This window comes from Eptatretus burgeri, chromosome 3 (assembly GCF_056783735.1).
Source record: "Eptatretus burgeri isolate ZD-2024b chromosome 3, Ebu_testis_v1, whole genome shotgun sequence".
NCBI lineage: Eukaryota > Metazoa > Chordata > Myxini > Myxiniformes > Myxinidae > Eptatretus > Eptatretus burgeri.
The window spans coordinates 98,791,495-98,809,202 of NC_140963.1; the positions used below are offsets into that span (position 1 = coordinate 98,791,495).

Genomic DNA, 17,708 nt, shown 5'->3' on the forward strand with positions numbered 1-17,708 from the left:
CCTGCAGGACTCCATAATGGTTGCGACTAGGCCCCAACTCCACGTACTCTTCTTCATTGTGGCTAACGGATGAAAGCATAGTTGTTGCCTTCGCCAAAGGAGAGGGTATTGCATTTGGGTCCATTTGTTTGTCCGTTTGTCCGCACAGAACTTTCGTGTTTTTCTCTGAAACCACTTGTCGGATAGAGACGTAATTTTCACCATTGGTGCGACTGCTCATGTAGAATGTTTTCATGATAATTATGATATCATAGGCTATGTGGTGCGGCAGCCATGTTGGAAAAACAGGAAAAAATTTGGACCTCTGTATCTCTGAAACCGCATCAAGGAAAAAACTGAACTTTGGCACACGGCAAGTACTCCTCATGGGGAATGAGTATGATTTTTTTATGAGGTCATAGGTGCCGTCATTATGACATCACAATTGCATATGTAGAACGCCACATCTGATTGGTATGAAAATTTTTGAGGGTCATCTGCGGATAAAATGGTCCACAGAAAAATAAAATTATTACGTCATCGGTCATGTGATTCGGCAGCCATATCGTTTAAAAATAAAAATTAATAAAAAACCTCCAAAAATCTTCTTCTCTGAAGTGGCTGAACAAATCGAGGCGAAACTTTACACGTATGACTGCCTGTCCATGAGTAAAGAAAAGGTTCACACATATGATATCATACATCACATGGTTGGCAGCCATATTACCATAAAACATAAAAATACACCACTCAAAAGAAGTCCTGGTGAGGGTCTGCAATCTCTGATTGGTTGCAGTATATAAAACAAGAAAAATAGCATACACTGATGTAGTTATGTTACTTTTATGCTTCATGTTGGAACACTCATTTGAAACCATTTGGTCAATTTGATAGCATTTATGGCGGATTATGATGAGGCATTTTCACATTTGTGTGTTATCGGCCGCACGTCAGGGGGCGCCACTGGCTCACGGGCCATGCAAGCCCCTCTCCTCATGATTCGGCCATCAAAAGCAGCTACTTTACAAACAAAAAGTGATCAGCACAGCACTTCCCTTACCAATGTCAAATATGTGATTGGGTCAGTGGAGGTGATTGCAAGTTACTTTTCTGGGACAGCAATAATTAACAAGTCAGAGTTGATATCAAGAAAAGTCAGAGTCGAAAAGAAAGAGTAAAATATGCTATCACTAGTTCAATGAACAAGTCAAAATGGAAAGTAATCAAGCATGAAATATTATACCCAACACCCACATTCCCCCATTTCCCAACTCACAAATTTAAAGCTGGCAAAAAAAACAGAAAAAAACAACACATTTTTAGCAGTGAGAAATTAATTTGAGTTATTCTCTCATGAATTGTTATTTTCAATTACCTTTACTGGTGTCAGGGTAGTTGAGAGTAAAAAGGAGGTTTGAGGAAACTCGAGATGTCTCCTTGATGCAACGGCAAGTGCTACTGTTTTCCACCTTGCTTCCAAACATCTGCTTGATTATTGACTCACTAAATGGAAAAATACATCAGTAAATCAGACATGCTGAAAAAAAGGATTAAACAGTGACTGCCAAAGACATCAAAAAAGTTTTCCTCAAAATCTACCAAATATTGTACAAATTTGAGTACCTTCTGCAAATCAAGCATGAAAGTACAAATATCAAAATTGCTGTTAGGATGAGGCAAACCTCATTTGGAATGAATATATTATATATATATATATATATATATATATATATATTAAATGTCATTACGGACCAGTCTGTTCGAATTATAAGATTTAATTATGAATGGTAAAAGTTACAATGGTGGGGCAACTTAGCTAAATATAGCATAACAATTGTGCATTTTGTGAGGAAAGCACCAAATTTGGCACACCAGTAGCCTATCATATTATGAACAGATATGGATATTGGGCCATCTCAAATTCAGCCGCTAATGGCTGTGGCAACCATTTTCCACTGCCATCAAAAATTTTGAGATGGCCCAATATCCATATCTGTTCATAATATGATAGGCTAATAGTGTGCCCAATTTGGTGCTTTCCTCACAAAATGCACAATTGTTATGCTAAGTTGCCCCACTACATAGTTTGCAGACTAATAACACTTTAAAACTCGAGAAGCTAAGGGAGTAAGATGTGCTGTTAAATTTCCAGACTCAGGATAAAAGGAGTGACAATGACAAGAGTGAAAAAAATAAAATAAAATAAACTTGAAACGGGAGAAAAATATGATACAAGGATGAAGGAGAACATCGAGGCACAAGGATGCGTTTGCTTTGGCGGCCATGCATTGTTTCCAGTGGTGCCTTCCAGATCGGCGGGTTTTCTTTGTGGGAATCTGTAAAGGTTCAATGACTCACCGGTCCCTTTGCCACGACAGCTCAATTCTAACCTGTTGCACGCTGCTCCGTGGAGAAGATTCAGCTTGTCTTCTTATGTCTACCCTTTGAGGTATCCTTCTCCGCTAAACTCCATCAGCCATTTGGGGCCTACCTGTTGGGCATTGCTTCTTGTATTACGTCGACAGCGACATTTTGGGTGAGCCACATACCATTATGAGAAGGCGATCCGCACAATGACTGGTGTCGACTTTCTGAGCTTATAGTCTGCGGAACCTCTCCTGTCCTTCAATCAAAATGTCCTTTTCAGCTTGGAGTTCCGGTCTTCATCGCCAGTGGTACAATTGTGATGGCTGAATCAGGTTCTCCTCTACGCTTCCGCAATTTGGGAATTCACTTCCTTAGGACAGTTGAACGACTGACTGTGTCGGCTTCACTATTTGTGTGCACCCTCTGGACATCGACAAGACCAACGGGGCTTGCCGCCGACCTTTCACCCATTTATAACCCACTGGATTCAAGCTGATTTCCCCTGATTAAGCCGATTGATCAAGCTGAGTTTCCATGTCGAGAATTGTGAGTTAACATATAACTGGATTACTGTACGTGAAGTTCATACTCATTTCATTTGGGCTTCTTGTGCAAGTGAGTTATTGCTCCAGTTAAGTTATAGTATTGTACTTATGGTAGACATATTACGGATTATTAAATATTTCTGCAAACATTACCCTTCTGTCTCCTGTTGTGTATTGGTTTAACCATGAAAACACCACCAGGGCACTGTTTCTTTTCTGCCATAATGCCCTCCGGGTTACCGGTGCATTGGCTCGTCGTGCCCTGAGGTCGCTGAGATGTACATCAAAGATATAATGCTCATTCTAACCACTCACTGACTCACATTAATGTTCGGTACCTTCTGGGTTACATAGAAGGCTGAAATTTTGTTGGTGATGCCTATAATCATAAAGCTTCTATTTATCATGTACCTACATTCAAAGCACAGTTTGTTATTGCTTACAATGTGTAAACATACCCCCACTAGTATATATTTTTCCCTGCATTTCACAAAAGTATAGCGATTTTAAATTATAATCCTGTTCCATCTTTTTTTTTTTTTTTTTTTTTTTTTTTTTGTATACCTTGGTCGAGGCTCGTATGAGAGCTAACACACAACTCACAGCAAGGAGGCATGAGACAAGAGGGGCGGGAGTGGAAGGGACAAAACATTGGGGAACAGACACAGGTGAACTGTGGAAGGGAGAGGGATGGGGATGGGACGGGGAACATGGCGAGGGGAAGATGGACATTAAAGGGACTTTCAGGAAGGAAAGCAGGAGAATTGAAGGAAGTGGGCTTGGGTGGATTATCGGGGGTAGAAAAGATCGAGGATTTGGATGGGGGAAGATAAGAGGTGGTGGTGAACAGCTGTTTTGAAAGCCTGAAGGGAAGAATGGGAAAGAATAGAGTGAGGAAGTTTATTCCAAAGGCGGGAAAAAAGAGGAATGAAAGAGTGAAGATGAGCAGTGATTCGTGATTTTGGTAGTTTTACCAGTAAGGGGTTGTTGGCGGACCTTGAGCGCCCTGTGGAAATGTGGTTGGGACAAATCGCAGAGAGAGCAGGGGGCAAGGCTGGAGAGGAGTCGGTAGAAGACAGAAAGACCACCGACCAACCTGCGGTGATTGAGTGAGAGGCCCAAAGACTCAGCTTCATTGCGGGAGATGCCAATGATCTTAAAAGCCCTGGTTTCGACAGCGTGAAGTCGAGAAAGGTGGGAGGCAGGAGCACCAGCCCAGAGGGGAGAGCAGTACTCCATCAGGCTACGGACAAAAGCTTTGTAAGTGGTCAGGAGCTCAAGAGGGCCGAGGAAGGACTTTGCACGACGGAGGATTCCCAGTCGGCGACTGGCTTTTGAGGCAAGGTTGGAAATGTGACTTTCCCAGGAAAGGTCATGGCAGATAGTGAGACCCAGAAGCTTGAAAGAAAAGACTTCTTCCAGAGGATTGTTGAGAAAGTGGATGGGGGGGGTTTTGTAAACGGTCCTTTCGAAGAGACATAGTGAGAGTGTGAGATTTGTCTGGATTGAAAGACATGTTCCACGTGTTGGACCAGTTTGTGATTTTATCCAGATCTGCAGTGAGTGAAGAAGCTGCTGCTTGCCGGGCTGAGGGATGACAGGTTGCTCCAAGGTTTTTTTGAGTTTGGTTGGTGGTTTGAAAAAAATAATCTGTGCTGCATTTTGGGTTCAAAGTGGGGGATTTTGTCACTGTTGCCAATGGCATTCAGGTACTGGAGGGCTGTGTTATTTGATTTCCAGGTGTACATGTCAATCCAAGTTGATATATTTTTGCGAGTGAGCAGCTGTTTTTCTGGAGTTTTATCGAAATCGGAACATGGGGATTGATTGTGTTGGCTTTTGTCATTAGTGAATGTTCCAAGATGCATTCACATAATTATTTACTGTTGAATTGGAATTTGTGATGATAAAATTTGTATTTTTAATGTGTTGAAAATGGAGCCAAAATCTCTAACTTTGGAAAGCTCCACTCTAAACAAGGTTAGAACGACATGGATTTTGCATCATTTTCTCATAAATCCTTTCGTGGTTTCTACAAGTATACTGTAAGTATAAAGCAAAATAAGGTGTGTTGAGTATGCCAATAGAAAAATTGATCAAAAAACCAAACAAGAACATTGTTGAAAATGAATTCCTCTCAAAACAACTGGAAATCATGAAAACAACATGAAACACAAAAACAAAACAAAAACAGAAAAGCAGCAAGAAATAAAAGACAATCACGAAGTAAGAAATAAAGAAGAAAAATAAACATGAAGTTGGCATCAATACATGATGTAAAGAATGAACCTTCAAAGTAATTGTATGTCGCTATCAGCAACAGGGGCTGGCAGGATGGCCGAGATGTACACACATTCGCCTCTTAACTACGGCACAGCTATAAACCAGTGCTTCACAAGCAGAGTGCTTCTCAATGTGTGTGACATCCTTCGAATGGACGTTAAACTGGGTATCCCATCTCCTGGAACTAGTTGATGGACATAAAAGATCCTATGGTGTTCTCCGTGAAGAGTAGGCGAGCTATCGCCGGTAGCATGGCAAAATTCCAAATTCTTAGCCTAACTATTGCTGGGAAGGCAATGGAAAACTATCCAGCATAACACTTGTCAAGAAACCGCTTCTGCAGCACCGATGCTCTGTAACAGAATCAGCATGGTACATCAGCATGTAACAGAATATGGTACATCAGAATCAGCATCAACACAATTTTACCAACCAGCTCTCAGTGCACTTACTTTTCTGGCTCTTCCGCTTCCTCAAAATGTGTTCAATGCTTTGCATTCTGTGTTTTTATGCATGAAAAAATTGTGAAATCTGAATTTTCTTCAATAACCTCTTCTCATATCACCAATTCGGTTTCAGACCAACTCACTCTACCTTGGACACTCTGCTTCCACTAACCCACCCAACAATGGATGGAGGCCCTCAATGTCAGACATGAGATCAGGGCCGTCTATCTGGACATATCTCATGCTTTTGATACAGACTAGCATCCCGCCATACTCTCCAAACTCTCAGCCTATGGAATCCAAGGCCAACTTCACACATTGCTTCCTGACATCCTCTACTGTCATTGCCAACATGCGGCTCTCAACGGAACTATTTCATCGACTCTCCTGTTAAGGATGGAGTGTCCCAAGGCAGTGTTCTTTCCCAATTCCTGATCTTCATGAATGATCTCTCTGACTCTCTGGAAAATCCTCTTTATCGATTTGCTGATGAGTCCACCCTGTCCCAAGACATCCCTCATCCTTCAGACAGGCAGGCTGCAGCCTCTTCCCTCACTTTAAACTTTGAAAAAAAAATCACAAGCTGGTCAAACACTTTGAATATGTCTTTCAATCCTGACAAATCTCACTCTCACTATCTCTTTCAGAACTATTTCTCTCTCACTACCCCTCCCATCTACTTTATTAACAATCCTCTTGAGGAAGTTTATCACTCAAACTCCTGGGTCTCACAACAAGGCAAGATCTTTCTTGGGTAAACCACATTTCAAAATCGGCCTCCATAGCCACCAACTGAGAATCCTCTGTCGTACAAAGTCTTTCCTTGGAACACTTAAACTCCTATCCACAGCTTGATGGAGCACTGCTCTCCTCTCTGGGCTGGCTCTCCTTCCTCACACCTTGATCAGGTTGAAGCCATGGAAACCAAATCCTTCAACATAAATGGAATTTCTCACGATGAAGCTGAGTCTATGGGTCTATCAGTTCACCATCGCAGACAAGTAAGTGGTCTCTCTGTCTTCTACCGACTCCTTTTGACTCTTGCACCCTCTGCTCTTTACTTCCTTTGTCTCCCCCAAGTTTCTGCAGGACTCACATGGTCCACCATCAACCCCTTCTGGTGACTGGTGAAACTACCTAAATCCAGGATCACTGCTCACCTCCACTCATTTGTTCCTCTTTTTTCCCACCTGTGGAACCAACTTCCACATCCTCTTCAATCAGATACACTCTTCCCTTCAGGTCTTCAAGACAGCTGTTCACCAAACATCTCAGATCGTCCCCAATTCAAAACCATGATCTTTTCTACTCTCATTAACCCCACCCCAATTTTACAGTTTTCCTTTCTTGGAGTTTCCTTCTGTATCCATATTGTCCACCTCGTGCATGTGTGGTTTGTGTCTCATCCTGATCCATTCAGTGTACTAGCTCTTCCACATACCTTGACTATATGTACAAAAAAAATAAAAAAAGGTAATCTATGTGCAATTATAAAAGTAAATAAATAACATTGCTCTACGTCATTTCAGAGGTCTAGGTTTTCTCAACGGTTCTTGTATGCTTTTTGCATGCTGAATTTAGAAATGTATCTCATTTCGCTCAATGAGGTCTTGTTTTTATGATGCTATCTCAATTTTAAGGAAAAAAAAATAACCAAAATTTTGTTTTTTTAATTAGAATTTTTTTCTTCAAAATCAGACTTACATTGACATAAAATGTACAAACTATATATAAAATGACGCACAAGTACCGTTAATGTGAAATTCAACATTAAAAATTTGAAGTAAAACAGCGACTGCTGGAGCGACTGAAGTTGGGTGTTGCCAGAAACAACGATTTATCTATATTTTTCTGAAATTGAAATGAAAGTAATTGAGAAGGCACTTTCTTCCACATTAAGTGTACTTGTGTGTCATTATATGTATAGTTTGTACATTTTCTGTCAATGCAAGTCTGATTTTGAATTTAAAAAATGCTAATTAAAAAAACAAAAATTTTGATTATTTTTTTTTTTTCCTTAAAATTGAGATAGCATAAAAACTTGACATGATTGAGCAAAATTAGATACATTTCTGAATTCAGCATGCAAAAAAACATATAAGGACCGTTGAGAAAACCTAGACCTCTGAAAAAATATTTCAAATGCAGCCCAGTGTAATAAACTGCTGTTCAAACAATAAAATAGAAAAGTGAATATAAATAGGATTACCGTAATAACATATTAAACCCTTTCATTTCCCTTCTAAAGCAATGAACAAGAATATTACTAAAATATATTGAGTAAAATCTTGGTAATGATTAAATTATACGGCCAGCTAAAACCAAACAAGAATTACATTGATGAACAAGTGAACTCTCTCTTCAATCTGGAGCACATGTTCTCACCCTTCTGGTGAGCTCTCCTCAGTATCCTGCATTTCTTGGTGAAGCTGTGTCAGGATGAATCTGTTCCAGCCCTGGATGAGGCGACCAAGGCTCACCTTTCCCGTTGCCTCATCCGAGTCAGCTAGAATTAGCCCAAGGGCCGAAGCTTCAGGAATGGTACGAAACGCCCGTAAGAAGTTGCTTGCCTAACAATACAGTCAATAAAAAAAGATTATAAAAAACGAATTGCATTGGTCTTGTTCATGATAGATTCTCTACTTTGTGCAATATATCGACGTGACATCAATCACAGTTTTATCATAAACTTAAATCTTTTAAAGCTTTCAGGCTGACGAACACTATGTGGATCAGTGAATGAGCTGACACTGCATTTTTATCAATGCATGATTTGCAGTTGTTAACAGAGTGTAAAGAAGCTAGAATCTTTTTAATATCTTCATTCCAAGATACATTTCTAAACCCTTGTTAACTGTGTAATGCATACCGTAACAAGGATGGACTTGATAAGCACCCTCATTTGGCCACGATCCTTGCAGCAGATGCTGTTATGTAAATGGATGCATGGCTCCACAAGAGGTAAGAGGGGTATGGTTGTTGGAGATATACATACATTTTTTAGGTAGTAGGTTGGAGACAGCAACCGCTCAGGGTAGTACTACCTTTCTGACTTAGGAGCGTTGAAGTGGTGCCCGGAACCATCTCTCTCTCTCCAAGTCAGGATTGCTGGTCTTACTTTCTGGCTCACTCAAACGATAACTACCGGGCGAGCTTTAATCTCCTTCTTGCACACAAACATCATACACTTTTCTTACTCACTCATTTTTACTCCTCACTTTCATTCTTTCTCTTTTATTTATCTTTATTTAAGACCTGGCCTCGAAGAGGACTATTTAGTCCATGACTGGAGCCTTCACCGTAAAATAAAAAAAAATACAAAGTTGTTGTTTGGATGCCCATAACAAATAAAGAGGGTAAGGCAGAATACTTATTTCATTAATAAATGTTTCACATCAGTGTGAAATGGAAGGACACGTTTCGAAACATATGTAGCAAAAAAAACTTGCCATGTGTCTGTCATATATATATATATATATATATATATATATATATATATATATATATATATATATATATATATATATATATATATATATTCTCTCAAAAAGTCTTTCCTGCCCTTCTGTAATGTGTCGAAAGCCCTCCACCACCATCCTACCATCCTCGAAAAAGTTTCCCATTTGTGATCCAAGTGTGTTATTTGGAAATGGTAAGCAGCTACTGTGTTGGGCTTTCCCGACAGATGGTCTGGTGATCACCCGGGTGGGAGATTTGACCGTGTCCACCCACATCAGCATATATAGGGTGTCCCAAAAAAATGTACTCACTCTTTAAATGATAATAAATGCGTTATTTATTGACTTCGAACCAAGATGTGAGTACATTTTTTTGGGACACCCTGTGTATATATATATATATATATATATATATATATATATATATATATATATATATATATATATATATATATATATATATATATATATATATATATATATATATATATATATACATACACACATATACATACAGTATATGTGTGTCGGTGCCGGTCTGACCCACAGGAGTGGTGGAGTCGGTTGTGGTCATGAAGGGAGGATGCCGCTATGACAGCCAAGGCCCAAGGGGAAGAGCGGGCGGCAGATGTAATTCACGCAGCCACACTCGGAGTGAGCTCGCTGGCCGGGCAAACAAAGTGCTCCGGATGCTGAAGCGGGACACACCCGGTCTCGTGTTGATATGCGGGGGCGCATGTTCTTGGGTTCTGGGCCAGTAGTTCCTGTTGCTCTGCATCTGCAGGTCCATTCCTGCGGCCAGTTTGAGGGGCTTGGGCGCACGGACCGCAGCAGTGCTTGCTCTGTGCACCCTGGGCGTTCGCAGTTCCTGCCCGCTGTTTGCGGACACGGTGCAGGTGATCTTCTTGCTGATGCCAGTGCTCCGTGTGCCCTGGCTGAGTGAGCTTTGAGCTGTGGGTTTGAGCTGTCTAACTCCAAGCTCAGACACCTTTTGTTGTGATTTAAAATGTCTCCATTTCAGCTTTCTGACTAATTTGCATTTTCATTCTATACAATTATTTTAATGCATAATTTCCATGTTCATGCAATTTCATGATTATTATTCATTCTATATAGGTATATATTTGTTAGTTTGTTTTATTTTTGTAAACTTCACAAATATCAGTCTTCGGACTGCCTTGTCCAGTGTTTGAAGTTCTCAATAAACCAAATTGATTGATCGATTGAGTGATCATCTTCATCCCATGTTAAAGCATTTCTTTCCTGCCAGGAGGGGTGTCTTCCAGGATGACAATGCCACCATTGACAGAGCATGTGTGGTTGCCAATGTTTTGTTGAGCATGACGCTGATGATATCTTTATGTCATGGCCTTCTCAATGACCAGATCTAAACCTAATCGAGCATATAAGGGATATTCTGAAATGACGCCTGAGACGGCGTTTTCCATCTCAATAAAACAGGTGCGAGTTGATTGATTTTCTTGTGAAAGAATGGTGCCACATCCCTCCTGCAGAATTCCAGATGCTGGTGGACTCTATGCCATAGTGCATATAAGCTGTACTGACTGCACGTGGTGGCCCAATGCCTTATCAAGTGACTTTACATTGTATTGGTGTTTCCATTATTTGTCATATATATATATATATATATATATATATATATATATATATATATATATCTATATATCTATATATCTATATATCTATATATCTATATATCTATATATATATATATATATATATATATATATATATATATATATATATATATATATATATATATATATATTGTTGCGGATTCGCGCCCGCCGGCGTGCTGACGGCCACGTAACTCGAATCGCGGCACGTCGCCCACCGGACGGACAATCCAGTCGTGACGCTCTCGGACTAACGCCGGGAACTAGTCACGGGTGGACCTTTCGGTCTCACCACGATCGTGCCAATCGGCCCCCGCGTGGGATAGGGTTGCTCGCCAAATTCGACCTACCTCAGTACCCACACGGAGGGTAGACCGGGCGATCGCACCTCGCCGCAGGTCGACTTCGGACACGGGCCACTTTAAGCGACCCGTTCCGTACTATTGGGATAACCGAGCGGTGTTATTCGTCGGCCTCGACGGTTCGATTAATTATCGGGCGTTTTAGCCCACGACCAACCCTTTACGTGAAGCAAGATGGAGATTCAATGAAAGAAAAGACGAAGCGAAGCGGAAAAACAGTTCAACATAACTCACATTTATTTCGCGATGAACGGGAAGCACACATATACAATTACACCAAAAGCACATGTAAAAGGAGAAGAAACACAATATTACACAAAAAGCAAATATAAAAGAGAAACACAATGCAGAGCTATCCGACTACCAAGCACACGGCAACACTTATACAATTTTACTTCACAGACGGCGCCGACAACACATATTCCCAAAGCAAAAGAAAAGAGAACCACCCTCCAGGATGAGGGGGGTAGACGGGCCTGGGGCCGAGACCGTGTCGGGCCTACCCGTCTGATGATGTGACGCAGAGCGGCGGTGGCGCCTCAACTCCGCGGGCCTCGCGGACAGTCTCTGGTAGGGGGTGGGAAAGGGGCCCCCTTTGTCGCACTATCTCAGCGCGGGGGGAAACAGGAGGGGTTTGCTGATGCTCGGGGGAAGGAGGATATCACCCTGTCTCGGGTCCCGCGGCGAGCGTCTCCTCCTCGACCTCGGTCGCGTTGCTGGCCTCTCCCTCTGCAGCTCCCGGCACCGACGCGAGCACCCCCTCGTCTGCCTTCGCCGTCGCCACCTCTGCACAGCTCCGTCTACTCGCCCTCTCCGTCTCCTCTCTTGGCTCGTCCCAACTCTTCACTCTTGACTTCTCCCACTTCTTTCCAGCTCCACCGATGACTCTTGAACTCCGCACAACTGCCTTTACTGACGAACGCAGCCGTTTATATAAGCCCCGTGGCTTCGCTCTTTCACCCTTGACCCTTTGCCTCCGACCCTTCACCTCTAACTGGCTCCCCATTGTACCGAGGAAAAGTGGCGTGAATGCTTTTTGATCCGTTTTTTCTTCGGAAAGTCTGTGATGTCTCTGAACACGCTGCTCGGTGAGCGCCCCGCACGAGTCCAGCATCGGCGCCCACAAGTGGCGTGGGAATGACGGTGATGCGATGGTGGCGAGTTGTGACGGTAAAGGTCGTGGCTGTTGTTGTGAAGCGGCGTTGTGGTTGGTGGTTGTTGTTGTGAAGCGGCGTTGTGGTTGGTGGTTGTTGATGTGAAGCGGCGTTGTGGTTGGTGGTTGTTGATGTGAAGCGGCTGGTCCAAAATAAAGACAGTAAAAGAAAAACGGCTATCCTGAAGAGTCGCAGCCCGACTGAATGACATTTATTCCCTCGAAACAACGGGTTTGGGCCTAACTACACATATACTTACAGAGATATCTCACCTAAGGGACCTGAATGGTGGTTTGTGAATTTCGTCAACCACAACACTACCCCCTCCCCTTTTTACAGACTCGTCCCGAGTCGTCAAATTTTCGTGTGCCATCATGTGTAGTTTTCCCCTAGTACATTTTACCTACGGATCCCTGAGTGCGACATTCATGGTATTCGTGTCCCCAAAATAAATAACCTGAGGGCTGAGTAACTACCTAAACAAACTCACTCACACGGACGACTTAAATAAAATTGCCGGCGCTAAGACATACATGCCGGGGGCGCACTCATATGTACAGTACATCTTACCTTAACTCACAAATTTTACACTAAACCATGGCCCAGGATCAATGAGCTCTGCAAAAAGAAAGCAGTTAGCAGGGAGCCAGGCTGCTCACATGCAGTCTCTGGCTCAAACAATGCAGGTGACAGGGAACGTGGCCGGCTGCTCACACGCAGTCCAAGGCCTTCCCTTTTGAACTGAACACAGTGAACCACAACGGTGCATGGACTGCACAAACGTAGTCTCCGTGCCAGCTCAAGTGGCACACGCAATGAACACAACGAATGGATGGATGGACACAAACACGGTGCACGGGCCGCCACTGCAGGTCCGTTTTGTAGCTGCCAACAGGGCAGTTCTTGCAGCTTGCAAACTGTTGCCTTGATCCTGGCGCACATGGCAATGAACGGGGGGGCGGGGGGGGCAAAGCAAAAATTGAACGGGGGCTGGTGAGCAGGGGCAGTGGGCATGGCATGGCAAAGGCAGCAGGCAAACACAGCCCGCAGAAGAAGGCCGCTGCAGGCAAACACAGCCGGCAGATGAACTGGCCGGCACAGGCCTTGAAGAAAAACAGCCAGCCGGCAGATGAAGTGGGCCGGCACAGGCCTTGCAGCACAGCAGCTGCAGACGATCCAGCCGGCACAGGCCTCGCAGCAAAACAACAGCTGCCGATGAAGTTGGCCAGCCTTTGCCGTTCCGTGGAGGTTGGTGGAGGGAGTGCGGTGGTGCTGGCCACTTGGAAGGCGGGCTCGGACCTACCGACCTGTCTCCCTCCCACCTATCGCCTTTGCCTGTCACTGTACATACCCACTCCCTTAATTTGTCAAACCCCAATTTAGCCCCAACTTTTTTTTTTTTTTTTTTACTTCCCCACTATAAATCGTCCCCTAACCCCCTTTACAGTCCTTGTTCGGCTAACCTATCCTGTCACCTAGCCTACTCCCAACCCCTACGTTCCCTTCCCGGAGGGGAGTAAGGGAGAGCTAACGTCCTGTGTCGAGGCCCAACTCAAGCCTCAGAATGGCCTCCCCAGAGTTCAGCGATCTAACCCAAAGTGGGTCCAGCGGCCCACAACGAGAGCGAGGGGATGGATGGTGCGGAGGGGTACACTTCCTAATCTACCCTATCCATTTAACTGTTAAACTACCCCGGGGCTTTCAACAAGCGCCTCTCGCTTAAACTATTGGTTCTAACAACCCAGATTCCCGTCGCCTGTGTTGGTGTCCTCACAATTTCGGGCCTCGCCCCCCAATTTTCTCTCCGTGCCCTCACACGGTCTCATGGCTGGGACACGTGGCTCCCTTTGGCAGGCACGACCCTCTGCCGATTCTCCGACGATGGCACCCCCGGGCACTACACTGCCTCCGAGCCTACCAGCTCCCTAAACACCGGGGAGTGCCCCCCATGGCACCTCCCCTGAAACGCACACGTGGCAGGCTGGCTTCCCGGGCCCCTTTCCGAGGGTCACCCTTGCCCACAACACTGCCCACGCGGCTAATGGCGCCCCGGGCCCCCGCACCAAGCAGGCGCACCCGTGCCCACTATGCTATCCCGGCCCCCCCCCATGGGCCCTTGGCCTACCACGGCCGACTAGCCTGGTGCCCGGGGTACCCACTCAGCGATACTCACTTTTCGCAGCCACTCTCCCAGCCTGTCAACAGGGCTCCTGCACCCCTCCAAACGGGTTTCGAGCCTACACTCCCACCAACAACAAAACGACCTCCATTTTTCAATTTAACTAACCCCCTAAACTCACTCTACACTGACCCCGGGGGTCCCTTAGGCGGGAGTCACTCCTCCCCCCAATCACTCATCGCACCATGCATTCCCCATTCGCTCCACTCACACAGACCAGCTGGCCTCACTCACTCATCATGTACTCACCTCACAACTCTCAACTCTTCAACACACACACCGCTGAACTCCGCCATCCTTCTAACTACCTCCCCTAACTAACTCGTGCTCCCACATCGTCCCTTAAACTACAGCACATTCCATTAAACACTACGTAGCTAAACTACGTCCCCTCTACACATTCACAAGTCTGTCACTGTCTCCAAATCTCTAAAATAACTTTCCCAACCTAAATCTGGCTACAATCCCTCTAACTAATCCATTCCACGGACTCCATGAGGACTTACCCCTGCCCCATGAAGTCGGTCTAACTAAGCTAACCCTTCCCCCTAACTAGTTTCCATCCTGTGCCCTGGAATCCTGTGCACCCGAAAGTGAGGCTTGCTTTTTTTTTTTTTTTTTTCTTTACATGCGCAGCGCCAGCGCGGCAACCCACAGCTCGCGCACTTTGCACCTGCCCGTGACGTCATGCAGCTGCACGTGTTCCTCGTCCCTCCTTGGACGGTACTATCCGGCAGGGATACCCCTCCTGTCGGATTCCAACCCCACGTGCAGCCATGGCGTCACCGTGCGCATAAAAAAAACAAGCCCCACGTCTCGAGGGGTTCCCCACGCGAACACATGTGCTCTGCCCGTTGGAGCTTCACACACACGCCCGCGTGGAGAACCCGTCCGGTCCAAATCCGAAATCCTGCCTAAACTTTGTCCGTCCGCGGGATCGGCAAATCCACCGCTGGCGTTTCCGGACCGGGACTTCACTCTCGCAAGCGAGCACGTGGGGGCCTCGTGCATTGCACAGCACGGACCTCGTGCTCACTGCTGGGTGAACCCGGCACGGTCCCCGAAACAACTACAGCCGCTACTCGGCTTTCTTTCTTCACATGTCGCCGTCGTCGCCTCCATTCCACACACGCACTCCCACCTGTTACGACCCTCACACTCCATTCCATTCCATTACATTCACACCGGGAGATGCGGCTGCATGCTCCCACATGCCAACCGACATCTCCCTCACATACCGCTCTCTCACACACACACGGTCTCCCTTGCATAAACCATACCACTCACACGTGGTGCTCCATTCACTCGCGGCCTTCCACTCACTCTTGCCTCACTCATACACCGTGCCTCACTCACACACGCGGGGGCACTCAACCGCGGTGTTTCATCCACACTGGCCGTTTCATCCACACACACGGCCTCTTCCACACACGGTGCCTCATCCACACACGGCGTGCTGGGAAGCACGTACTCCGGCACCATCGCCACCACACCACTCACACACGGGGTCGCTTCCACACACGGGGACGCACTCACACCTTGCACCACACACACAGGGACAACTACACTGGGGATTCGTGTCCCCACAAGGGTCTCCGGGGCCTCTATACCCCCCAAGCTCTGCAAACACCCGTTCGCAGCACTCCTCCCCTCGACCTCGCAAAGCACGACCGAACTCACCTGGTCGTGACTCGCCTCAAGGGGGCATACTCCCTCCCCTCGTTCCTGGAGGAGGCTATCCCGCTGCTCGCACCGGGCCTCCACCCAGTCCACCAGCTCACCCCCATTATCCTCCACTACCTCCGTGTGTGTGTGTGCGTCACTTACCCCGTCTTCATCGTGTAGTCTTCCCTCTATCGTTCCTATCTCCCGTGTCTCTGCCAACTCTTCACCCTTTACCTTCCTTGTCTCCACTATTTTTATTTCCTTTGTCATCACCTCGTGTCTCGTCTCACACGTTTTGGTCTCCCCATTTAATTTTTCCCTTTCGGTCACCGTCACGACCCTCGCCCAACACGCCCCCCGAATTATTTTTTCACCCGCCTCCACCGCGGGCCTGTCAGCCGTTGCACCCCCTTCCAGCTCGTTCGCTCCCACACGTGGAGTCGCCATTTTTTTCTCCCTGGTCACGGCCTTCATGCCCGCCTGCAGGCATCGGCCCATGTTCTGCGTCTCACCCCGCAGCTCTTTCATTTCCTCCTTCATGTTTGCTTCCATTCCGTTTATTTGCTTGTTCATTCCTTTCATTTCGTTTTTCATTTCATTTGTATTTGTATCCATCTTTTCGTTCATGTTCGCATTTATCTTCGCTGTCATTTCCGCATTCATTTGTGCCAGCATGGTGAATAGCTGGGCCATGTCGGGTGCGCTTGGGTGAGTCGTTTCGGCAGGGGTTGGGGAAGGGTTTTGGTGGAGAGGGGGAGGGGAGGTGTCATACACCGCGGCCGCTGCCGCACCCATTTCGGGCTCTGGGTTCAGTTGGGCGAGTTCGTTTTCCTGTACAACCAACATTTCCTGCACGGGGATTTCATCCTGAGCCATGGATTCTACACATTCTACATCCATTTCTAATACCCCCGGCTCCCGCTCGCCTTGAGACGCCATCTTGCTTCTCTTAAAGGGTTAATTTTAGCTCGCTCGTAATTTGGAGGGAATCGGGGGTCGCTCCTCTCACCCCTGGACCGATTCCCGTGAATTTAGCCGGAGACAGGCGAGCCCGTTTTCCCGTTCTCCGATACCAGTGCCGCGAGGAGGGCGATGGGTTTATATCCCACTCCTGACACCAGTGTTGCGGATTCACGCCCGCCGGCGTGCTGACGTCCACGTAACTCGAATCGCGGCACGTCGCCCACCGGACGGACAATCCAGTCGTGACCCTCTCGGACTAACGCCGGGAACCAGTCACGGGTGGACCTTTCGGTCTCACCACGATCGTGCCAATCGGCCCCCGCGTGGGATAGGGTTGCTCGCCAAATTCGACCTACCTAAGTACCCACACGGAGGGTAGACCGGGCGATCGCACCTCGCCGCAGGTCGACTTCGGACACGGGCCACTTTAAGCGACCCGTTCCGTACTATCGGGATAACCGAGCGGTGTTATTAGTCGGCCTCGACGGTTCGATTAATTATCGGGCGTTTTAGCCCACGACCAACCCTTTACGAGAAGCAAGATGGAGATTCAATGAAAGAAAAGACGAAGCGAAGCGGGAAAACAGTTCAACATAACTCACATTTATTTCGCGATGAACGGGAAGCACACATATACAATTACACCAAAAGCACATGTAAAAGGAGAAGA

At 46.1% G+C, this 17,708-nt stretch overlaps 1 protein-coding gene across 4 annotated transcripts in view; it reads right to left on the reverse strand.

The window, feature by feature from the left end:
• The window catches only part of PAN2 (poly(A) specific ribonuclease subunit PAN2), a 179,243-nt gene that overhangs the window by 87,976 nt on the left and 73,559 nt on the right, over positions 1-17,708 (reverse strand). For all 4 annotated transcript variants that reach the window (XM_085874652.1, XM_085874654.1, XM_085874653.1 and 1 more), the window contains 2 exons: positions 8,006-8,190; positions 1,355-1,482 (listed from right to left, as the gene is read on the reverse strand). In XM_085874652.1, coding sequence (XP_085730778.1) covers positions 1,355-1,482; positions 8,006-8,190 — 313 coding nt within the window. The remainder of the gene's footprint in view (positions 1-1,354; positions 1,483-8,005; positions 8,191-17,708) is intronic.